The 25,754-nt window shown below is 37.5% G+C and overlaps 3 protein-coding genes across 3 annotated transcripts; all 3 read right to left on the bottom strand.

The window, feature by feature from the left end:
• Nucleotides 1–20: 20 nt before the first annotated feature.
• On the bottom strand, nucleotides 21–4,894 carry otos (otospiralin). The gene is made up of 4 exons (XM_086305184.1): nucleotides 4,684–4,894; nucleotides 4,464–4,530; nucleotides 3,984–4,007; nucleotides 21–447 (listed from the first exon to the last, which is right to left on the bottom strand). The coding sequence occupies exons 2-4, from the start codon at nucleotides 4,519–4,521 to the stop codon at nucleotides 260–262; spliced, it is 270 nt and encodes an 89-aa protein (XP_086161310.1). The 5' UTR covers nucleotides 4,522–4,530; nucleotides 4,684–4,894; the 3' UTR covers nucleotides 21–259.
• Nucleotides 4,895–7,846: 2,952 nt separating this feature from the next.
• On the bottom strand, nucleotides 7,847–11,317 carry LOC147322229 (apolipoprotein D-like). Its single transcript, XM_086305183.1, has 5 exons — nucleotides 11,278–11,317; nucleotides 10,959–11,074; nucleotides 10,275–10,396; nucleotides 9,004–9,089; nucleotides 7,847–8,229 (listed from the first exon to the last, which is right to left on the bottom strand). The coding sequence occupies exons 2-5, from the start codon at nucleotides 11,067–11,069 to the stop codon at nucleotides 8,000–8,002; spliced, it is 549 nt and encodes a 182-aa protein (XP_086161309.1). The 5' UTR covers nucleotides 11,070–11,074; nucleotides 11,278–11,317; the 3' UTR covers nucleotides 7,847–7,999.
• Nucleotides 11,318–11,785: 468 nt separating this feature from the next.
• On the bottom strand, nucleotides 11,786–16,514 carry LOC147322228 (apolipoprotein D-like). The gene is made up of 5 exons (XM_086306690.1): nucleotides 16,091–16,514; nucleotides 15,331–15,446; nucleotides 15,083–15,219; nucleotides 12,686–12,771; nucleotides 11,786–12,562 (listed from the first exon to the last, which is right to left on the bottom strand). Exons 2-5 carry the CDS (start codon nucleotides 15,439–15,441, stop codon nucleotides 12,336–12,338), a joined length of 561 nt encoding a protein of 186 aa, XP_086162816.1. The 5' UTR covers nucleotides 15,442–15,446; nucleotides 16,091–16,514; the 3' UTR covers nucleotides 11,786–12,335.
• Between the last annotated feature and the right edge of the window lie 9,240 nt (nucleotides 16,515–25,754).

Here is a 25,754-nt window from a genome sequence, read left to right as displayed (position 1 = left end):
GACTCCATTACATATTTGAAGAATGGTTTGTTTATTTATTTGTGGCACTTTATATGACAATAAGAGGGCTATTTATGTCTAATTCTATTGTATATACGTGACTAAGCTACTAAAAAAAATCTGTGTTCCTTTTCACATCCCCCTTTTGTTTCATATTTATAATAATTTCCTTATTTCCCTTTAATAAACCCTCATGATAACATTTTTTTTCATGTCATGCTCTTATTACTTTTTCTCTTTTTTGGGTCTAGCACCTCTCTTAGTGTTCATGGCCTGCATTGGTCTCATATCCTAGAGTGTCTCCAATGGGATGGTGGGCGAAGAAGGCCCGGGCCATCTCATTGATGTAGTTGTAGGCACCGATGGATCTGAAGTACTCAATGTAGTTCCAGAAGTCAGAGGTGGTGTACGGCCAGTAGGGAACAGCTGGTGGTTCATCATAAGGCACTGAAAGACACATGGCATGTCAGAAAGGACAGGGTACATACAGTCTCAAACAGATGCTGTTACAGACCATGAAGTATCATGTTAGGGATTTACTGATGATATTTTGCAGTAAATATAGTTTTTGGTAGTAGTTCATATTCACACATTCAGAAAAGCACCAGGTGTTTTTAACTCCTGATATATCACAGGCACCGTTTCCCACATATGAAAGTGAAAAGAGAGGCAATGGCTATTTATTTTTCACAGAGAACAAAGTAGAGATGGACCGATCCGATATTACGTATCGGTATCGGTCCGATACTGACCTAAATTACTGGATCGGATATCGGAGAAAAATAAAAAATGTAATCCGATCCATTAAATATCACGAAAGCACCTCGCAAAACTTGCTGACGCTGGTAACTGTGCAGGGGCGGATCTAGCAAAGTTTAGCCAGGGAGGCCGATAGGGCATTAACAGGGAAAAGGGGGCACAAAGACATACTTTTCTTTCTTATTCTCATTTAAAATGTCGAGCTTTTGATAAATAATTATCTGACACCCAAAGTTTTAATTTGATGCAAAATGAATAGAAGTCAATTACTGTATATAGTAACTATTAAGTCTAATATATATACCCTAGTATACCCTAGGGGAGCAGCACAGCAAAGAAGGACTCATCCAGGCTGGAGAAACTGATCAGGAAGGCTAGCTCTGTGGTCGGCATGAAGCTGGACACTCTGGTGTCAGTGGCAGAGAAAAGGACATTAAAGAAACTGCTGGACATTATGAACAATGCTGGGCATCCTCTGCACACGGCCATAAACAATCAGAAGAGTCTGTTCAGTGACAGTTTGCTTCTCCCCAAGACAAGAACTAACAGACTTAAAAACTCCTTTGTCCCACACGCCATCAAACTGTTTAACTCCTCTCTGGAGGGGAAACAGGAGGACAAAGGAGGGGGGAACAACTAAGCTGTAGTGCCTCTTCACCTCACTGTACAATACCTTGTGCAATACTTTTTGTAAATAGTCAACAGTGCAATAGACTCAATACTTGAAATGTGCAATTCACTTGTATTTTTATTTTTTATTCCTATTTATTCTATTTATCCCCTTTGTATATTTTATTTATATTTGTCTCTGTATTTATATATATGTGTGTGTGTGTGTATGTATATATATATGTGTGTGTGTGTATGTATATATATATGTGTGTGTGTGTATATATATATATATATATATATATATATATATAAATTTAAAAAAAGTAACAGTCGCCCTGAGCTTCCGAGGAACTGGAATCATTACGGATGGTAGGAAAAGGCACAGTGTCAATGGAAAAAGATGAAGTGGATGTAGGATTCGTTACACTGTCATATATATATATATATATATATATATATATATATATATATATATATATAACAATTCTGTAACTGTAACTTCGGTCGTTGCTGTGCTTTTTGGAAATCGAATTTCCCAGAGGAACCCACCCGAGGGATTAATAAAGTTCTATCTTATCTTATCTTATCTTAGTAAGCTATAGTACTTTTTCCTTTGGGAAGGTACCATCTGTGCAGTCTGCAGTTTTGTTGAAGAAAGATGTTGAATCTATTTAATATTTTAATATATTGAAAAATAATTGATTTCTGTGCATTTTTTTTTCACACTGCATCAAATTAAGGTTGATTACGTCGATTAAGCATCATGAGGTGGAGCGTGAGGGGTGGTTCCCTATTTTTTATTTATTTATTTTTGTTGTTGCTAGGAGTTGGAACCCTATTAGTTAGGTTGCTTAATATTTACGCTAAGTACTCTTTAAAATACCAGAATAGGGAGGATGGTGTAGGTTTAAGTTTATTAGATTGATCAGTATTGCTGAACTATGAAATATTTTTTTTTGCATACAGGTATAACAGAATAGCTTTAGTGTAGTTGTTGTTTTAAACTTGAGTATGAACTTATACAAAATGCAGCAAGATATTTAAAAACAAACAGTTTTGTTGAAACACACTATATCGGATTCATATCGGTATCGGCAGATATCCAAATTTATGATATCGGTATCGGACATAAAAAAGTGGTATCGTGCCATCTCTAGAACAAAGTGAACCACAGCGCTGCACAGGCATTGCCTTTGTTGACTTATTTAACATATTCTATGGAAAATGTGGTTCTTACAATGCTTTCATTTCCACCAGGTATTTAGATCAGCAAAGGGTTTTGTTGCTGTCCCAACTCAATCACAGAACAATGGTATTGTATTAGGTAATCCTAAGTGTAAAAGCTTTATTTTGACAGCTAAACACTGGCAAATCATAACAACAATAGTTGCCTCATATTTTAAAGTAAAAAAAACAACAAAAAACCCTGCAACAATAGAGCAAAACCCCCAACAATTAGATGACCCCCTCTGAGCAAAAATAACAGGTGATAGTGGGAAGGGAGAACTGGTGTTTACCACTCTCAGAGAGATACAACCAACATTAGCTCATTAGAAACATCTTTATTGCATTTAAAATCATATATTTGCTCTTACTGCTAAATGCAAACGTTAATTCAGGTGTCCAGGTAGAAGCCTGTTTAAAATGAAAATTGAATGTTAGTTTGTAGAATAAATTCCTACAAGTCATGAGTTGAAGAGATTATTATAAACAAAAAAATGTGCATGTCATATCAACGCTCCTTTTAAAGGCTAAAAAGACCAAATTATTAACTAATATGATTTGTCTCTAGTATTTCTCTCTAAATAAATACCTGATCTATGCATCCTGATTTTTTTTAGCATTAAAAGTGTTCTAGTTTATTAAAGTTGCTTTAAGATTCCATTTGAAGACTGTTACCACCCCATCCACCCATTTATAAGCAAGGCTTATATCACTGTGGAGAAATTCTTTTCCTTGGTAGGGTCACAAGAGTCTCAGAGGTCACTCACCGCTGTTGGAGCCTACATGTGAGAAAATAATGACTTAGCATCTGTCATGTGAGTCAGTATTTAAGGACAAGCATAGCTGACGCGCCCTTTCTCCTTTGTATTCTTGTATTCCAACAACAGTGTGTGGGGAGGAAATTCAAATATACATGAATGGCTTTCCTTTGTGCGAATGCTCCCTGTTGACATAGTTGCTTTGAGTCGAGCTCAGTGCTATAAAAGGCTGTGGAAAAAAAACTGAATGTCTTCAAATAACCCTCATGATGAACCTGGTGTTGAGTCCACATGACTCATTTGACCAAAAGACATTGACTAATTTATGGATGACAATGCTTCCCAATATTTATTTGAAATAAAAAAAATGTAGCAGTTCATTTTCCTATTTGTAAACATTATATGCCATGTACTTGTAATGTTATCTACAGAAGAGTTGTGAAAAGTTATAGAAAACTTTTGATGCAGATATAATAATAATAATAATAATGATAGGACATATATTTCAAAGAGAATGCAGGGTTTGATTCACCGGCCGCATTTGGCTACTTCTGATGTACAGCATGTATGCAAAGTTCATTGAGCTTTTTTATATGTCTGAAGACGTCGAAAAGAAGTTTGAAAAGTTACCTCCTTCTGGGATGATCCTGGCCTCTGCAATGAGGAGATGGAGAAGGAAGGGGGGAAGGGAGAGAGGGAGAAGGGGGGGAAAAGTTAACATTTCAGGCATTCCTTGAGCACAAAGATGGGATTCAGGTCTGGAAAAGAGAGCTTTTTCCTAGGGGACTACAAATACCTGCTGCCTCCTCAAATATTATTGTTAACTATTCACACACACACACGCACAAACAGACTAAACCAGAAGGAATTCATCATGGAGACTCAGTCAGAGTCCTCTTTGTACACAAAACAAATCCTCTCCAGCAGCACTGTTACATCACATGATTTCCAGCTATTTTCACCGACATTTCTACATGTACATATATCAAACTTAGTGTTAAAACTTATTAATGTTTGCACTGCATGAATAAACTCAACTTTAGCTACAACACACCAACTCTTGAATTCAAGGGAACATATTTTCTGTGGATTAAAAAAAGAAAAACTCACCACTGAGATGACAGGCAAAGAGGCAGAAGACAATACCGAGCAACACCAGCAGCTTCATGTCGCCCTCCTAAATGAAGAAAATGCACACCAATGCTGTAGTTTGTTTGTTTTTTTGTCTATGTTGCAAAAGTGAAATCTCTTAAACAATAAATAAAGTGAATATCTTGATATATATACTAGAAATCTTCTGAAACCAGAATCAAACTCTGCAGCTGTTTACCTGTGAATAGTCTGTGAAGCCGTGCAATGAGATGCTGCTGATCTTCTGCTGGTTCACTGAGGTCTGTGGTGTGAGGGGCTCAGTGAAGGAAGAGGCAGCCGACCTCCAAAAACACACTTAAGCAAACACACACATGCAAGCACATAACCCCGCCAGGCCTTGCCCAGATTATACTGTACCCTGTGTACTCAGAGGGGAGCTGTCCTCATATTTTCACAAATATTTCTCTCAGCTGTGTACACATCGCACCTACTAAAAAAAAGAAAAAGAAGAAGTAGTTTGATTTGTTTTGAATTTCAGGCTCATTTATAGCTGTTTAATTTGGGAGGAAAGTAAAAAATTGAACACAATAGCAAGTTGGTCCTTCTGGACCACCACTGCTACTGATCGAGTCTAATAGTTAATGCTGTAAAACAGTTTTACTTCTGATAAAGTAGAGCTGAGCTGAATGGCTTTTATTATTTTTAAATGATTATTCTTTGTTTATAGAAATAAACAGACAAGCATTTTTTGATAAACAGATAAACATTTTACCCCAACAAAACCTACTGCAGCAACTGTAATGTAAACTGAGGTGTAAATTCTGATTAAAACACCCAAACAAAAACTGGGAAAGAGAAAAGGCAGCATGAATGGCCACAAGTGTAAATCTCTCCTGACTCTTTTAGTAGAGCAGTAACATTTGGTTCCCCATAATAAATATTTAGTTCCCTGTATAAATAGTCAATGAACTGGTAATCTGCAAACATTTTTTTTATTTTATTTTAGTCACATTTTTAAGGATGAAGCCAAATATTTGCTGGATCCACATTCTTAAACCTGACAAATAAAATTGTCACCATTAAAATTAAATGGCATCCTCACAGCCCCACAAGCTACGCGTCTGGTGCCTTCTTCACTAATCCAGACACAATTCTCAGTCCATGTCTCAGCTGCCAGTTCAGAGTTGGCTAGTTCTGGTTGCCACTCAATCCCAGGACTGACACAGAGAAACAGGCAGGCATTCACATGCACATTCATTTATAATGTCTTTAAAGCAACATCTTTGTGATGTTTTCATGCCACAAAGAAACCCCTGCATCACTGTGCTGCAAGAATAATCTGTCGACTATATAAAAGTGATACTTCCCCCCTTTATATAAATCATGTCAGCGGTAACCCTTAAAATCTAAAAATTTATTGAAAATACTGCATTTCCCCAATCAGAGTGAATCAGAATAGAATGTTCAATATATTAATGATGGTTGTAAAGAGTACCTGTAATATACACAGAACCTTTTTTTCATCACCAAGGAAAATGATCCACTCTAGTGTCAATATGCAAACATGAAGTTCAGAGAGTAATGTACATCATGATATCATCTTTCTATCATCTCCTCTATCTTTTTTTCCTCAGTGTTGTAGTTATTTGCCTTTTAGGCACTTTTTCATGTTCTTGTCTTTGTTTTACCTGTTCCTCAACTTTCTCTACAGGGAGTGCAGAATTATTAGGCAAATGAGTATTTTGTCCACATCATCCTCTTCATGCATGTTGTCTTACTCCAAGCTGTATAGGCTCGAAAGCCTACTACCAATTAAGCATATTAGGTGATGTGCATCTCTGTAATGAGAAGGGGTGTGGTCTAATGACATCAACACCCTATATCAGGTGTGCATAATTATTAGGCAACGTCCTTTCCTTTGGCAAAATGGGTCAAAAGAAGGACTTGACAGGCTCAGAAAAGTCAAAAATAGTGAGATATCTTGCAGAGGGATGCAGCAGTCTCAAAATTGCAAAGCTTCTGAAGCGTGATCATCGAACAATCAAGCGTTTCATTCAAAATAGTCAATAGGGTCGCAAGAAGCGTGTGGAAAAACCAAGGTGCAAAATAACTGCCCATGAACTGAGAAAAGTCAAGCGTGCAGCTGCCAAGATGCCACTTGCCACCAGTTTGGCCATATTTCAGAGCTGCAACATCACTGGAGTGCCCAAAAGCACAAGGTGTGCAATACTCAGAGACATGGCCAAGGTAAGAAAGGCTGAAAGACGACCACCACTGAACAAGACACACAAGCTGAAACGTCAAGACTGGGCCAAGAAATATCTCAAGACTGGTTTTTCTAAGGTTTTATGGACTGATGAAATGAGAGTGAGTCTTGATGGGCCAGATGGATGGGCCCGTGGCTGGATTGGTAAAGGGCAGAGAGCTCCAGTCCGACTCAGACGCCAGCAAGGTGGAGGTGGAGTACTGGTTTGGGCTGGTATCATCAAAGATGAGCTTGTGGGGCCTTTTCGGGTTGAGGATGGAGTCAAGCTCAACTCCCAGTCCTACTGCCAGTTTCTGGAAGACACCTTCTTCAAGCAGTGGTACAGGAAGAAGTCTGCATCCTTCAAGAAAAACATGATTTCCATGCAGGACAATGCTCCATCACACGCATCCAAGTACTCCACAGCGTGGCTGGCAAGAAAGGGTATAAAAGAAGAAAAACTAATGACATGGCCTCCTTGTTCACCTGATCTGAACCCCATTGAGAACCTGTGGTCCATCATCAAATGTGAGATTTACAAGGAGGGAAAACAGTACACCTCTCTGAACAGTGTCTGGGAGGCTGTGGTTGCTGCTGCACGCAATGTTGATGGTGAACAGATCAAAACACCGACAGAATCCATGGATGGCAGGCTTTTGAGTGTCCTTGCAAAGAAAGGTGGCTATATTGGTCACTGATTTGTTTTTGTTTTGTTTTTGAATGTCAGAAATGTATATTTGTGAATGTGGAGATGTTATATTGGTGTCACTGGTAAAAATAAATAATTGAAATGGGTATATATTTGTTTTTTGTTAAGTTGCCTAATAATTATGCACAGTAATAGTCACCTGCACACACAGATATCCCCCTAAAATAGCTAAAACTAAAAACAAACTAAAAACTACTTCCAAAAACATTCAGCTTTGATATTAATGAGTTTTTTGGGTTCATTGAGAACATGGATGTTGTTCAATAATAAAATTATTCCTCAAAAATACAACTTGCCTAATAATTCTGCACTCCCTGTATATTTGAGTTGTGTGTGTGTGTGTGTGTGTGTGTGTGTGTATATATATATATATATATATATATATATATATATATATATATATATAAAATAATTTTTTTCTTGGAGTAATTAATAGATAATGGGTTACCTAACTCCTTTGTACAATTTTAACACTTTAACTTAGTGATCATTTTATTTAGAATTTACATGTCTTTTCAAAAGGCAGCAACAATTAAAAACAGATATATTGAAGTGGGATGAGTTCATAAGAGAGGAATAACTGAACGTGTCTATTGGTTATTATTTATCCTTGCAGTTCTGATCTGTGTGTGTCATCCTGAAAATGTCGATTCCTTCATCAATTAGCAGCTGTTTGGCGTAATGCACAGTCTCTGGAGGCAGATAGGGCGACCGGGCAAGAATCCAGCTGTAGTGGAAATGAAATATGCGAAGGATGTCTGTGCAGGAGTACACGACAGACAAGCTGGTGTAGTCAGTAGTCAGAACCCAGTATGGCACATATGGAGTGACTGAGAACAAAGAGAAAAAAAATGTATAAAAAACAAACATTTTTCCAAAGGAGAATCTCTATATTGATTTTCTGAATAAAACTGATCCAACTTAAATGTGTAATATTATGGAGCCTGACAAATATATGATTTTTAGTGACTTAAAAATCTGCTTTTGGTTTTCTTTTTCTCCGACAAATGAAACATAAACAGATTTTGTGTAGTTTTTTTTTATTGAACTATTTATGCTTTGCCTCTGCTCTGATCTGCTGGTTGATTTATTTGTGGCTTTCGAGTTTGTTTCAAACAGGGACATAGCATGGTGGAAGAAACAAGCAACATCAACATTCATAGCAAGTCCCAAGGGTGTTTCTTTTATTGGCTAAAATGCTAATACTGATAGATCAGCAAATATGTAATATGAGTTGATAAAATCAGCCCACTGATAAATTAGTCAAGGTAATTACAAAATTAAAACATCATGATGATACAACAGGTTCAATAAATAAGACCGGCTACAGCCATGACATTAAAACTGTACAGTATCACAGTGCTTTAAGGCAAATGCTTGTATCAGCATGTCAGTATACTCACAATCTCACACTATATTGTCATCAACTAAAGTACTGGACAGCTCCAAATTATAGCCAACAGAAGGTGTTTGAGTGAAAAAATACAAATGTCAAGATGTAATTTCAAAGGACCACCAGACTTCGTACAATTTGATCTCAGTAAAGCAGGAATACTGCAACGTTTCATCAAATAGTTGATAAAATAAGGATAATAAGTACTTACAATATGAGAAACTGACTCCCAGTTTGGCCGGTTCTCGTGGGTCTGAAACTACACCTGTCCCTTCTGCATGCCTCTTCTTATCTTTGCTGAAATGAAAAAATATGTCAACAAAGATTTCAAACAGACTAACTATTAATTCAACTAATTATAAAATCTGCTGCTGGAGGCGTGGCAGACAGAAAGACAGAATCCCTCATGTAGGTAAACTCCACCTCGGGTGTGCCGGCAATCAGCTTTAGGTCAGTTGTCCATGGTCAGTGTCAGCTTTATTACCTTTTGCTCATCATACAATACACACCCTGAAGGAGTCTAAAAAAACTCACAAAAAAATCAAATCACCCATCATCATGGCTTGGACCAAGGTGTGCTTTGAGCTACTGCTGTAAGCCCTTTGATTTGAACATAGATGTATCTTCCTAACCACGCTAGAAACTGAGACAGACTCACTATTCGTGGAATCTTTTGCTTTTAACATCCTGGTCATAATACCTATAACCAGATGGCAGTTGCCTATCCCCTGGAATGTTTGACTCTTAGACCTTATCACCTTTGTTTTACTTGTTTGATGTTTCACATGCCTTTTGCCTATGTTTAACACTCACTTGTGCATTGATGTAAATAGCATTCCTTTTCAGGGTTGGCTTACCTATTCATCACTTGTCACTTAAAGCCGATGGTTAACTGTTTGTCATTCCAGGCTCTGGATGTAATCTCTGAAAGTAATCCTCAAATTTATATTGTATTCTGTCATCTGTGAGTCGCCAATATACTGTGCTCCTATTGGTTGTCTTTTTCATTACTTGCATCAAAGTTGGGAGAAGTTTGTCACTGTGGCAACATGGCAAACTAAAACGGCAAAAGTCCTGTGCAACGTTAATTCAAACAAGAATCTTTTTTCAAATAAGAGGAGTTGCCCATTGCTGACCATAACAAAGGATTTAGATTTAAAGCACTTTTACGCTGTTTACTTTCTTGAATCTGGGACTATATACAGACATATTTCATACATAGAGAAGAACATGATTTTTGGTACAATGAGTTTTGAAACAAAGCATTCTTTCTGATTCTTTACACAGACAACAGTTTTTATGCCAGAAACAGTAGAATTATTTTTGTCTCCAGCATCATATCAACCATACAAATGAGAGTGATATCTTTTCAGTGGTATCAATATTCCTTCAAAAGAGTATATGCTAAAAGAAAAATGGAAGTTGCAGAGAAATGTGGTGTCAAGCGAACCAACAATAAGAATCCTTTGCTATAGTACTTACTAGATCTGCGAGGTCAGCAGCTGGATGGTCCCATCTCTCCTAATGGAGTAGTTTATCTCAATGCACTTTCCTCTTGCAAAGGGAGCAGGCAGCTTCTCAATCTCATACCATTTACCCAGGTACTGTAACAACCATAGGCAAGTCATTAGATCTGTGCAACTCTTTGTTTAATAATTATAATTATTTCATTTGTATATCATTAAATAAAACACAGTTAGAAAATGCTTCACAGTTTGCATAAAATCACACATTGAAGATAGGTGTACATATTCAAGCACACAAAAAACACGGTCAGACATGTGGTCTTACACTCATTCTTGCATACGCACTCACATAAATACATATTAGAAGAACAAAAGCCAAAAATATTGGGAATAAATTTGAGGAAATGCTAACCTATAGAAATTAATTTTCAGAAGGCTAAGGCTGACCCAATGTTTAGAATTGCAATAGCCTCTAGATTTAAAAGAAGAGGGTGTGTGAGAGGGTGTAAAAGAGCCCAATCAGATGATCAGAGAGGACGACTGTAGTTATAAGGTCCCAGTAGCTCAGCTATATATATATATATATATATTTAGGAGCCTTTATATTTAGGTCTTTATATGTAAATTTTTTTTAATGGATTTCACTGAAAGGCGGAGAAGGAAAGCCATTATAGGAGTGTATGCCTTAGTTTGTACTCACCTGCTGAAGGTTAAAGTTGGGCTGCACCTTCGGAGTAGGACAGGGACCCCAGTGATAAGTCTGAGCTGATAGCAGAGGGAGCATCAGAAGGAGAAAGCACACACCAGACATTGTTCCTTCAGGAGATTAGGGTAGAAGTTACATTAGACGAGAGCTATTGCAGGAGTGTATATTTTCAGTAGCAATAATGCAAGAGCTGCATTAATAATATACTTAGAATTTCAGTAAAAAGATACACTATGGGTATTAAAACATAAATCTTTATGCTCAAGATGTTTGTTGTATTTCCATTTTATTAAAGTTATTAAAGCGTTCTTACCTGAGCTCTGTACAGATGTCAGGTGGAAGTTAGAGGCTGAGCTCTCAGTCACTGTCTGAGCTCTCCAGACAAACACAGGTCAGCCTTCGCATTACGTCACTCGGACAGCATAAGGACATCTGTTTAACTAATTGTAATCATGCGCACATTCCTGTATGGTGAAAGTGCTGTCACTGTGAGAAAGGATGAATGTCGTTATTCATTCAGGAACCGCTGTGTTAATGCTGGGTTCATCCCCGAATTAAGCTGATTTATTTCTTTATCATTTTCATTTGAATTGTTTGTCATACACCTGAAGATGCCACCTTGGAATGAGGGAAATTATATAAATGATATTATTCTTCATCACCTTTAAATGGTTTACAGATAAAATAACTAGCTGAAAATCAGTACTGCTGGCTCTTCAGTTGTACCGCTTTATTGTGATTTGAGGCTAGGAACAAAGATGATTTATGTGTGATATTTCTTCCACTTTATTACAGTGAAATTGCAAATACTTTTTTCTTTATTAAAAATAAAATGCCCCTCAATTATTTCACTGTGGGTCAGGATCGTATAGCATTTTCTTCATTTAATGACAGTTATAATGAATGTAAGCCAAGCCAGTGTTTAATCGGTTCATCTTTAATGCCAGCAGAATCTTAGCAAAGTTTTTCCTACACCAAGTACAGCATGTTTCATGGATTATTACATGCAATCAAGGATATGCAAACACTCTTTAGTTGATTAAATCCAAAACCTTTAAAAATAGGACAGCTTTTACTGAATAGTTTCCAACTATCAGGCGGCTCACACAGAGTTCAAACCATTTCTGTGTTCATGTCTGTATGACAGCACTTTGATTTTTGAAGAACTGTGACATGAAGATGAATCATGATGGAAATAACTTTTGCTCGATGAGATGATCGTTTAACTGCAAAACATATTAAAACACAAAAATAATGTACTTTTTAAAAACAAAGGCTCATGTAAAAAGTTACAGGCGTAGGTAATCAAGGAAAAAACCCTCAGAGAGAAAAACACACTCTACAATAACCGAACATCTCTGCCAGTTCTTGCTAAACGCTACAGCTCTGATCTGTGGGAGTCATATTGGAAATGTCGATCCCCCCGCTGATCAGCATCCGCTTGGCCTGATCCACCATCTGTGGAGGCAAAGAAGGTGACCGCGCAAGAATCCAGGCGAAATCAAAGTAGAAGATCCCAAAGACATCTTTGCAGGAGTACGCAATGCTATAGTTGGTGTAGTCGGTTGACAGAACCCAGTATGGGGTGTAAGGAAGAACTGGGAATAAAGATCAGAAACAGAAATAAAATGTTAAAAGGAGTGTTGTAACAGTTAAAACAAATATATATATATATATATATATATATATATATATATATATATGATAAAGGAGGTACCTACAAGACAAGAAGTTGACTCCAAGCTTGGCTGGTTCTTGTGGGTCTATAACTTTGGCTGTCCCTTCCAGGTACCACCTTTTACCCTGACTGAGAGAGACAAATATGCGATTTCATCAATCTATTCATTGTGTCATATCTCTTATCATACCAAGGTCTGTCTCTAGTGCATTTGCTCCTAATCAAAACTTCACTTGAGGTGTGTCACCACTAAGCCTTTTGTCAATATAGATTACATGGCATTTTTTCATACTCAACCCAGCTCTTCAGAAGAAAAATACTTGTGCAAACATTAAATCAACACTCGGAACAAATCCAAAGAAAAGTCACTAGAAGTAAAGTTCAAGGTTTCACCCTGCAGACAAACACATCCATTATTAGCCATCTATTACCAGCGGCCAATTGCTTCAACAACATTAATGCTACTGCAAGAAACTAGACTTTTTTTCTTTGTTTTTATAGTTAAAAGGATTTTTTGATATCTGCAGGCGGAAGTATACTAGCTTTTCCCTGCGTTATTCTCCTTTATGCTAAATGTAGAATGTTTAGCTGATTTTAGAGTTTAGAAATGTGTTAACATAGAATGTAGAACTATTGTAGAGACTCTGCCCTTAAAGTAATAAAGGCTGACTGTGTCGTGAACTTAGGAGTAGAGTGTAGGAGACCTCCCCCACTGAGTGGAAATTCCCCAGAGGATGTTTTAGGGTGGGGGTCTCAACATTTGTAACTGGATAACTGTGGTCTGGAAGGGAGAGGGGTTTTATGACCTCTAGGGAGTTACCTACACCCACAGTGTTTTAACTGTCACGCACACACATCCACACGCACACTCACTCATGTGCACTCACACATACACACAGGTATGCGTACACAGTCACACACGAGCACTCACATAGACACGTGGGAACGCGCACATGTAGGCATTCATGTGCTCGTGCACATAGACACAGACAGAGTTTGCAGCACACCGTAGGGGGTTTTATGATGGGGTCGCTTCTATAAAGCTGGCTGTAACTAACAAAGGGGTGAAGATTTTGGAGAGGGACACCGGCCTCGTCTTCCCTTCTAGAAGTGCATGCTTAAATGAAGATAAATGAAGATGAGTAAAAGATGAATAAAGATTGTGTGAAAATGACTACCAGAGATGGGCAGTAACGCGTTACTTGTAACGCGTTACTGCCCATCGTTACTGCCCATCACCGGTAACGCGTTACTTGTAACTTCTAATATCATTACAGTAACGCGTTACTTGTAACGCGTTACTGTAATCTGATTACTTTTTCAAGTAACGGGTAAAGTAAGGGATTACTATTGCAAAAACGGTAATTAGATTACCGTTACTTTCCCGTAGGAACGCTGCGTTACTGCGTTACTAAAACCGTGATTTTTTGCGAGAATGTCTCACGACAGTGACGTAAGCGAGTGCGCCGTTAGTGACAACAGCTGTGTGCAGATCAACAATGGATAATATATCGATTGTGGGAGAGAGCATGAGCGTGCAGCGTTTAAAGCGTGGAAGTACTGACCTTACTTTGAGTTTGATTCCATAAAAAGTGACAAAAACATTAGCGTCCATTGTGCGTGGGAAGAAAACTTCTTTTTACAGCGAAAAAAACCCCTAAACTTCCAAGCAAGCACCGAGTGTGCAACGACATAATGGGAAACTCGCGGATTCTTCAACTGACCGCGGCACACCTGCACCAGGGTAAACCTCCGCCTACCGCAGTCCTGCTTTACAGGTGAAAATAGAGCAACAAGACCGCTGAGTCTTTGACTTTATTTATTTTCTGCTGTGTTTTACTTGCATCTATTTGAAAGAGTGAGTGTAAACACAAAAAATATTTTATTTTATGTGCTGGAATGTGCAGAAAATAGGTTTAAATGTTAAACTAATTTATTCAAGTTAGAGAATGTTGCATATAATTAAATTTTTGCTTGATGCATAAAGTTAAAAGATTAAAACTGATAAAACAAGTTAAAAAAAAAGAGACTTTTCCATTTGATTACATTTTGTATGATGGATTATGTAGAAAAAGTAGAATTGGGCTGAAAGATCTATCGCTTTATCACCTCTTCAGGTTGTAAATCGTGTTTTTAAAAAGTAACTAAGTAACTAAGTAATTAATTACTTTTGAAAATAAGTAATCAGTAAAGTAACGGGATTACTTTTTTGGGGAAGTAATCAGTAATTAGTTACTGATCACTTTTTTCAAGTAACTTGACCAACACTGATGACTACTGAGTCCGGTGCCATCTCTGGATGCTCGAGGAATAAAAAGAACCGGGGTAAAACTGATTTCTTAACATAAGCTTATCTAACTCTACGGACAAATGAATAGTATCAGTCCATCTAACCTATATTCCAGTCATCAATCCATCGACCTGATCCTTCAGTACTTACTGGTTCTGGGGGTCCCACACCTGTGAGTACGACACTTGAACAGACCCATCTTCCATCATGGTGTTTTCCTCCCTGATGCACTGTCCTCTTCCAAAAATATCGGGCAGCTTTTCAATCTCATACCACTTACCCATGTACTGTAACAAAAAAAAAAAAAAACAAAAAAAAAACAAAAAAAAAAAAAACACCCAGCTATGAGTTCTGCACTAAAAAATGTTTACTCTGGATGCATATATCTCTTTGCTCACCGGTTGAAGGGTGAAGTTAGATTGCACCTCTGGAATAGGGCAGGCACCCCAGTGAAAAGTCTGAGCTGAGATCACGGGGACCAGCAGGAGAAGAAGGTACGTAGCAGACATGGTTCCTTTAGAAGATAAAGGGGGGGATTGCAGAAGTTATGTTATGCGGCATTTATACCTGTCTCAGTTCATCCAGCCTTTTTAATACATGTAGAGAGTGTGTTTCACTCTATTTCTAAAGTTGAAAAATATCATCACCTTTTATACTGAAAGGTTAACGGAAACTAAATACAATACATTTTTTCCTCACTCTTAAGATTTGAAGCAAGTTCCCCATTTAGTTGTGAAATGGTTAGAAGGTCACAGATTTATTAAATTAGACAGAAGAAAGCGACAGAACAAAGTTTTGCATTCTGTGAGGGTTAACTATTGTAGCAAATATTGTCACACCTGTTTTCCTGGTTTCAGAAATGCTTTCTGTGAGACACTGCGAAGCATGTGTTCAGCACCATGTCATAATCATTAAAAATATATATTTTAATACGGACAACAAGCATATGGTAAATGCAATCTGCAAAGATATCAGAATACATTCTGATTTAGGATAACACAAAAAAAATGATAAAAATGAGTGAAAATTAATGCTGGAGTGAGTATTACAGAAAACTGTATTTAAAAATATCAACATTGCTAAAACAGTACAAATTTTCAATTGAGTTTGGTGTTTTTTCTGTTAAAAAAAAAAAAAAAAAGTAATTTAAGATCTTACCTGAGCTGTGTGCGAATGTCAGGTGAAGGTCCGAGGCTGGGAGAAACTGAGTGTGTGAGCTCTAGGAACAAACATTTTATATACAGTTCACAGAACAACAGAGGTTGGCCTCCACAACACGTCAAACAGCACTCACCAGCTCCTTATCACTAGTCATAAGAATATTCTTTTGTTGTGAAATGTCACTGGGATAAGGGTTAAATATTATTGATTACATTTTTTCATTCAGGCCTCATATGTTAATGCTCACTTTATCTCAGATTTGCTTTGTCATTATGCAATGTGTTTTTTGCTATTATTGAAAAATGTACCTTTTTTTTAGGTAAATTACATGATAGATAAACTGTCAGCTTTAACTATTTGAAGCTGACATTTCTCTTCTTTACATAAATCATAGTTCACTGTCACTCGCAAGGTTAATAATAGTTAACATAAAAATAAACCAAGCTGCTGTTTAATGTGCAAGAAATTTTAATCTATACTGAACCTTAATAAAATTTTTCAATCTCAAGAACAACTCATTTGACTTATTGTAGTTGTTGTCAATAATAATAAATACACTATTAGGCAATGAAACCAATGTCATGTTCAATCTATAATATCCAGAGACAGTAAGAAGCTAACCCTGAGTTAAACTACAAAACATAGATATCAATGGAAAGCCCAGGATGTCCACTATTTAGTACATTAGGACTTAGTATGGTAGCTCAGATAACTCAAAAGAAATAGACCAAAAGCAAATGTCCAATACAAAGGACGTAAATGAGCAGGCTGGTTCTAAGGAGGATATGATGAAGATGCAATTTGGTCATTTAAGTGGAAACACTATTAAATTCTCAGGATATCATAAAACATTAAAAGACAGCAACAAAGTAAAACAGGTACAGATCTGAAATCTGAAAAGATAAAATTACTTATATCAGTTATTTCCTATTTCTGCAGTTCTGATTTGTGTGTCATCTTGGAAATGTCAATTCCTTCGTCAGTCATGAATTGTTTGGCATGATCGACCATCTCTGTTGGCTGTTAGGGCAATTGTACAAAAATCCCTGGGTAGTAGAAATGGAATATGTCAAAGTCACTTTTGCAGGAATACATTCTTTACAGTATGGCTGCTAGTAGTAATATGATGGCACTAGTCCAATATAGCGGCCAACCAAACCCGTTTGACAACCTGTTTGATCGGTTTCGTGCGTGTGCGCATGCGCGTTCAGGTGTGCTGGGGGTATGCGAGTTCATGTGTGGAAACACACAGGGCTCAGAGAGGTAATATGAGTTCATGTGTTTTTAACTGGGTTTTAATTTAATCAAACCATGGGTTTTTAATGCAACTACTTTTATTGCTTTGGCGTGTCTCAACATTTAGTTATGCAGACATATGTGTTCTTAAAAGCAATTCTTTGTTTTAGCGTGGAGTGGTGGAAGCCGTTTTGGTTCACAGTGTGCATTAACATGCAGGAATGCTTCTTATTTACATCTAGTCAAAAGTGTTGGTAATAGTGTTTTAATCACACTCATTTTGTGATTCTGACAATGTCTCAGCTTGCAGTGATGGAAGCATTTTATTTTAAAAACGGCACAAAATGGCAATTTCTTCTGAATGGGCAATTTCAGCCTGTTCACAAGCGTTCCGTTTAATCAAACCACTAGTTTTAGTTTAACTAGTTTTTTTACGCATCTACTGGGGTTTCTTTCACGGGTTGATGCGATCATTTTATTTAAAAATCGGGATTTCGGGATGTTGAACTAGATGGAGACAGAGCCAGCTAGTTGTTTTTAGTGGCCGGTATTGGCTCTTTTTGTAATTCTACGAGAAGGTAAAAGCCCCGCAGATGTACCAGTCGAGCAGGGTCTCGCCTATTTTCTGAAGTAGCCAGCAACAGCGGACCCTTAGGCCTATCTTGGCCAGTTACACCGGAGCTCAGCAACAGCCTGCCCCACCCTCATTGTTTTAAACTTGCACAGCAAGGTGCCCTGCAGGTGTATCGCCCCCCATCGACATCTCATCTATTGTTTTTGGAAGCACCCGGTCCTATATGAAGCGTGCACCAATGCTAAGTGCATGAAGTATACCTTTACACCTATAGCTGAAAAGAGTCTGCATCCATAATTTGTGGATCAATTGATTTGTTTTATAATGTGGCACTTTTTTTTTCCCCACAAACTGCAGATGATGAAATCCTCTTTATTTGAGAAAGTGTCCCTAAGGTATTGCTGCTCACTGAGTTCCCTAGCTACTTCTTTACTATGTCAGTAAACTTTTTGAACAAGGCAGGTATCACAGATTTAAAGGCACATCTTAATTGAAGCAAAGGCAAAAAATTGGAATGAATTTTATGTGGCTGTTCATATTAAATCCATCAAAGAGTGAAAATCCAAAAAGCTGCTGCAATCCTTTGTATTAATGATCTCTTTCTGTGTGTGTGTGTGTGTGTGTGTGTGTGTGTGTGTGTGTGTGTGTGTGTGTGTGTGTGTGTGTGTGTGTGTGTGTGTGTGTGTGTGTGTGTGTGTGTGAGAGAGAGAGAGAGAGAGAGAGAGCGTGCGTGCTCGCAGAACGAAAGTCAAGGCAGGGTGGGTTTTTTTTATGCATTTCCAATCAGCTTTTTTGTTTTGTTTTGTTTCATTTACAAGAAGTGTACACTGTTCCAAAAAAATAGTAATGTCAAAGTATCTTACTGTATATTTTACAGTTTTGTACTGTCTTTCTAGAATATCTTCAATTTACATAAGTAGACTGATTTTACATGTCAAAGGTAAAATAACATAACATCACTGTAAATATAGTAAAACACAATTTACTTGTTTTTTAAACATATTTTTTGTACATATGCATATTTAGATTGTAAAAATACATTCAGAAATGTATCATAATTTCACAAATATTTGTCTGTTATGTGAGAGAATGATCTGTTAAATTCAAATGTAATACTATGGAAAAATATATAAAATGATTGAAAATTAATGAGAATAATCAATAATTAAAGGAGTATTTGAATTATAATTTTGCTGAAAATTTCATGTCATCTAGGTCTGATTCAATAATTCAGAGGTAACAAGTGAAAATATCATTGATAGGAATAAAAACTAAAAAAAATTGCACGGCCACGCTGTGCTAATTATATATTTCAAAAAATAAATGTAGAGGTAGGAATTGCAATTAATATAAATCTCAAAGTATTCACAACATTCCTGAACAGAAATAGGCCTCTGCACCTGGGGTGAGGGTGTGGCCATGAAAACAATGTGACATTGTTTTCATGGCCACTCCCTCTGCATATTTCTTAAGAAATGAAGCGTCTTTACTGGGATATTTATTGTCAAACTATGCGATTTTCCAAATGTGTGTGGAATAAAATGTTGTGACCAAGAATCATTCAGGATTAACAACACAAACTGTTTTGATAGCAGAAACAGTCTGTCTTATAGTTCCCATACTTTACCGCTAGTTTTACAAACACATTCTTCTTCATGTCTGTTTACATGGTTTTTGTGAAACTGATTTTCAATAGTACAACCAATGTCTAACTTTTCTTTGCTCCCCAGTATGAATGCAAGAATTTTGCAGGCTTTATTGAAACAATTTAACACTCAATGCCATAAACAGAGTTGATCCATGTCTCTATGGACACTGTTTCATACATCAACAGCTCTGAAAATCACTTTTAAAGTAATGTAGAACATGATCTCTCTCACTCTGTGTCTCTAAACCCAGCAAACTGACAATCACCTCTAAACAAGGGGTTAGTTTATTGGTTTTTTGTTTGTTTTGTTTTTCTATCAGGCGCAACCACCAGACTAAGTTTGTAGTCTCACCTACTAATATAATAATAATAATAGATTTTATTATAGCACAATATTCAGTTACTACTTTGACTTTCTTACTTTGAGCACATTTCTGAGCCCATACATTATCAGACTTTTACTTGAGTATTTCTGACGTTAGCAGCTATACTTCTACTTAAGTAAAAAATGCCTGCACTATCAATATATAAAGATGTCTGTAATTCTTGAACAGTTCATGCAAAAATGATAAATTAAACCTGCACCACAGCTAACGCTTTTTAATAACCAATAACAGGTGTATTTCTTAGATCTAGTGATACAGTCAAAACACTCTGCTTGTATAATGCCATATTCTCTCCCAGCGTACCCTTGTCTCACTACAGGGTGATTCCAAAAGCACAACTCAATAAACAGAGACTCTAAAACCAGAACAGAAAGATAATGTTGGAAGATCAAAGATTAAGGTTTGTGTTTTTATAGCACGAAGTAAACTGTCCCCCATAGTCTTCTAGGGCTTGTTGTGCGGTCAGATTATACATTAGTCATACTTCCAAAACCATTTTGAATTCCATTTATAACTGAGATGTCAAGCTGTTATCAGACATCTTATGCTCACCAGGAGCATGTATCCCCAACTTCAAAACCTTAAGGGGTCAAATTCACAAACCCAACATGGGCTCATTCAACACAGAGGCCAGAAGTGAATGTCGGCCTTTACTGACACACTGTAAATACAGGGAGTGCAGAGTTATTAGGCAAATGAGTATTTTGTCCACATCATCCTCTTCATGCATGTTGTCTTACTCTAAGCTGTATAGGCTCAAAAGCCCACTACCAATTAAGCATATTAGATGATGTGCATCTCTGTAATGAGAAGGGGTGTGGTCTAATGACATCAACACCCTATATCAGGTGTGCATAATTATTAGGCAACGTCCTTTCCTTTGGCAAAATGGGTCAAAAGAAGGACTTGACAGGCTCAGAAAAGTCAAAAATAGTGAGATATCTTGCAGAGGGATGCAGCAGTCTCAAAATTGCAAAGCTTCTGAAGCGTGATCATCAAACAATCAAGCGTTTCATTCAAAATGGTCAACAGGGTCGCAAGAAGCGTGTGGAAAAACCAAGGCGCAAAATAACTGCCCATGAACTGAGAAAAGTCAAGCGTGCAGCTGCCAAGATGCCACGACCACCACTGAACAAGACACACAAGCTGAAACGTCAAGACTGGGCCAAGAAATATCTCAAGACTGATTTTTCTAAGGTTTTATGGACTGATGAAATGAGAGTGAGTCTTGATGGGCCAGATGGATGGGCCCGTGGCTGGATTGGTAAAGGGCAGAGAGCTCCAGTCCAGGAAGAAGTCTGCATCCTTCAAGAAAAACATGATTTCCATGCAGGACAATGCTCCATCACACGCGTCCAAGTACTCCACAGCGTGGCTGGCAAGAAAGGGTATAAAAGAAGAAAAACTAATGACATGGCCACCTTGTTCACCTGATCTGAACCCCATTGAGAACCTGTGGTCCATCATCAAATGTGAGATTTACATGGAGGGAAAACAGTACACCTCTCTGAACAGTGTCTGGGAGGCTGTGGTTGCTGCTGCACGCAATGTTGATGGTGAACAGATCAAAACACTGACAGAATCCATGGATGGCAGGCTTTTGAGTGTCCTTGCAAAGAAAGGTGGCTATATTGGTCGCTGATTTGTTTTTGTTTTGTTTTTGAATGTCAGAAATGTATATTTGTGAATGTGGAGATGTTATATTGGTTTCACTGGTAAAAATAAATAATTGAAATGGGTATATATTTGTTTTTTGTTAAGTTGCCTAATAATTATGCACAGTAATAGTCACCTGCACACACAGATATCCCCCTAAAATAGCTAAAACTAAAAACAAACTAAAAACTACTTCCAAAAACATTCAGCTTTGATATTAATGGGTTTTTTGGGTTCATTGAGAACATGGTTGTTGTTCAATAATAAAATTATTCCTCAAAAATACAACTTGCCTAATAATTCTGCACTCCCTGTAAGTTCAATACAGGGCAACGCGGCTAACAGCCTTGGAAACGCTTTACATGAAATTCAACTTTTTAGAAAACCATTTACAAGAATAAATGTGATGATCTGTTTTAGCTGAATCAAATGTATTTGTTTGTTTACTTGAAATAAAACTTATTTTGGAAACCCTGTACATGAAGTAAAAAGTATTGTGTTGTAAGGAGACATATTGCATTTCAAACGCTTAATACAAAAGACTTTTAAACGTCCACTTTGTCTGTAATGACAGTATCAAGCTACAAAGCATTGTTTTTACTAAAATTCAACATTTTCAGATGAAAATTTTACTGCTTTTAAAAATTTTTTTTACTGTAACAACCCCCCGAATGCCGTTTTAGGATGATGTTCTTGGAGATTCCAATTATATAGATATATGCTTTTGGAGTGAGGGTGTCTAATACACAAGTTGTCACGCCACCGTGCGGACTTTGATGTCGTCCATTTTGATGTTGTGTGCAATCAGCAGACGTTGAATGGAAGGAATGAAACGAGGGGTGAGGAGACTCTCTTGCACGAACTGACATCGGTAAGGAAAGTCTTTGACGCCATCGCCGAGGCATACCACAATCTGGTGGGGTTGGACGAGGTGAAAATCGGGCAGCTACGGTTGGTCACAGAGTGTTACAAAGGAGGCTGCTAATGTTTTCTCTGAAACACTGATTCTTTCCAAAAAACAAAAAACGTATTGTACCGTATCTTTCAAACAGCTACCCTGCTTATTTTTTCAATGGTGTTGAATTGTGAAGTTACAATTCTTTTCTGTAAAAAAGAAAAAAGCATTTTTATTTTGTATATAAATAAATGTTGATGTTGTGCGACGGGATTGTGTGCTTCAATTTTACTTATAATGTGCCAAATCGCTACAACATCAACATTTATTTTAAAAAACAAAAACAAAACAAAAAACATTTTGTGTTAAAAAAAACAAAACAAAACTAGCTGGCTCTGTCTCCATCTAGTTCAACATCCCGAAATCCCAATTTTTAAATAAAATGGTCGCATCAACCCGTGAAAGAAACCCCAGTAGATGCGTAAAAAACTAGTTAAACTAAAACTAGTGGTATGATTAAACGAAACGCTTGTGAAAAGGCTGAAATTGCCCATTCAGAAGAAATTGACATTTTGTGCCGTTTTTAAAATAAAATGCTTCCATCACTGCAAGCTGAGACCGGTCAAACAGGTTGTCAAACGGGTTTGGTTGGCCGCCATATTGGAATAGTGCCATCGTATTACTACTGCTGCTGTAGTCAGTAGACAAGTATGGATAGTAGGAAAGAACTAGAAAAAAAAAAGAAAACTGAAAAGAAAAAATAAAGACGCTATTCCAGTGGGAGAGATTATCAACTGACTAAAGAGAAAATCTCTTTAGTCAGTTTCCTCCTCATTATAGCTTTATGAACTTTTATGTGTCTCATCTAATTTAAACTGTATTAAGGCTAAAAATCTAAAAGACCAAAATGCATTTTGACAGCGACAGACAGAATGTCATCAAACTGATGCTGCTGTGTCATTAATCACATGATGTTATTGTTATTCTACAGGCATAAGTGTCTGTAGTAGGTAGTTTATGATCATTTCAAGTGCATAATTATGCTTAACAAAATAGCAACCAAGGAGAATAATAACATGAAAAGTATGTTGAAAAAGATGACAAACATATGGGGATGATTAAAAAAATGTTTGCAATATGAGAAGCTGACTCCAAGTTTCCCTGGTTCTTGTGTGGTCCATAACCTTAGCCCTCTTTCGTCCACCTATTCACCTTTTCACACTCATCAAACCTACCCAGGTACTATACACAACGACAATTCATTTATGAGGGTTTTTTTTAAAGCTTTTGTTTTGGAGGAAGGAAGGTTCAGGGTTTAAGTAGTCATCATCATGGGCTCATCCGATTAGAATGAGAATAAGCAGTCAATCATTAGGGATGGGTATTGATAAGATTTTCACGATTCTGATTCCATTTTCGATTCTGTTTAACGATTCGATTCTTTATCGATTCTTTTTTTTTTTAAAAAAGGAGAACACTAAGTTCGATTAGCTTAGAACTTTGTTTTATATCTTCTCTTTGAACAAGATAGAAATTTAGGAGTAACATGGCCTTACAAACCCAACAGTGAGATCTTAAGAGATCCAGCCTACGGCTCTTCAATGGGGTGTCACAGGGTCCCCAGGAAAAAAATTGTAAATGTAAAATAATAAAATAAATATTCTTCTGTAACAATAACAAAGTGTAACATAAATTATTCAGCAGCAATTACACAAGAAAATCCAGTAATGTCCCCGCCTACAATTAAACACATTCACTTACCAAAAATCGGGGGCATCTGCTGTGGCAAATGGGTTCAAGCCTTTTACCACAAACTTAGTCACTGCTCGTGACATTCGTCTATCCTGGCCTGAAAGGAGACGCTACCGGTAGACTGCAGCGAGAACTGCCAGCATCTGAGCCAGCCAGACTCTGTCTGTCTCTCTCATCATGGTCACCTAAATGCACAGTAATGGCAGGTTTTGTAATAAGGCAGATGGCGCTAACATAATATGCACTGTTGTTGGTTATTTACCTGCCGCATTAACGGGAGAGGACGTGCAAACGTTACCGCTGCTGCTGGGTTGAGATTCACGAGTCCGGAGCAGAATTAAAAACACGACATTCATTTAAGGTCATCGTGTGTTTTTTGCATATCCGTAGTGTTTCCTCCCTTAAATGAAATATCTACTTTGCAAGTTGCCCTGTTGTCATCCGTTCTCGTAAAGTATAACCAAACTTTTGAGCGTTTGAGCCGCTTAGGTACCATGTTTCCTGCCAGGTAAATGACGCTCCTCAACGTGGTGACGTCATTCGGGGCGACTGGAATCGATAAGGGAATCGTTTGCAAAAATGGCAAACAATTCCAAGGAATTGAAACAGTGGGAACCGGTTCTCAACAAGAACCGGGTTTCGATACCCATCCCTATCAATCATTTACAGGTTTTGTCGTTTTATTGAATAATGGGTAAATGAAGGAAAGACACACATGGACTGCTATCTCTAAAAAGGACATAAAGTATGATTTAAGTAACTCGAAACAATACATGAACTCAGGAGACTCAAAGAGATACCTCAGCTGCCGCCCCATGTGGGAGTGAGAAAAGAGTGAGGGGTAGGTGAGTGCAGTCCTTCTATAACGAGTGACAGGTGAGTGCAATTAAGGCCAAGCACCACACCCAATCAAAGGCGAGGAAAAAAAACAAGGTGCATCTGGTGAAGTGAATATGCTGAAAGGTGAGCCTTTACAACAGCTTTGTTTAATTTTTTTTTTTTTTTTGCCTGTCCCGTTTGGCTCTTTTGCCATCAGAATTGTTGTCTAAAGGCAAAGAAAGATGCCCAACGGATTTACTTTACCAAACTGACCATCCCAGCCTTGCCGTAATGGTCCATTTGATTCACCTTTTATTGTTTATTTTATTTTCACTTACTGAATACGGGACAGACTTGACTGGGGGAAAGAAGGGGAGAAAGAAAGAGGGAAAGAGAAACCTGGATCACCTGGATCACCTGCTGAGAAAGAAAAAAGAAAGCAAGCAGAAGAGAACAAGAGTAATAGAATAAACAACATCACAATGATATATGGGAATATGACAGTAAATACTAAATGTTAAACATTATTGTGCAGCACATAAGATCAACAGAACACAGTGTGCTTTGAGGTAGGAGCCAAAAAGGGTGTAGTTTGTGGGTGTGATCACCCGTGTGTACACCTGTGAGCATGGACGCGCTTGTTTTTTGTTTTTTAATTTGTGTTCATACAGGTTTTGATCCGGGCTGCACCTTCA

Source organism: Aulonocara sp. 'chitande type north' Nkhata Bay, linkage group LG9 (genome assembly GCF_057382095.1).
Source record: "Aulonocara sp. 'chitande type north' Nkhata Bay isolate Kocher_YH1m ecotype deep benthic linkage group LG9, A_spYH_male_GT1.1, whole genome shotgun sequence".
Classification (NCBI taxonomy): domain Eukaryota; kingdom Metazoa; phylum Chordata; class Actinopteri; order Cichliformes; family Cichlidae; genus Aulonocara; species Aulonocara sp. 'chitande type north' Nkhata Bay.
Note: the sequence above shows the minus strand (reverse complement) of the source record. Positions and strands in the feature narration are given on the sequence as shown.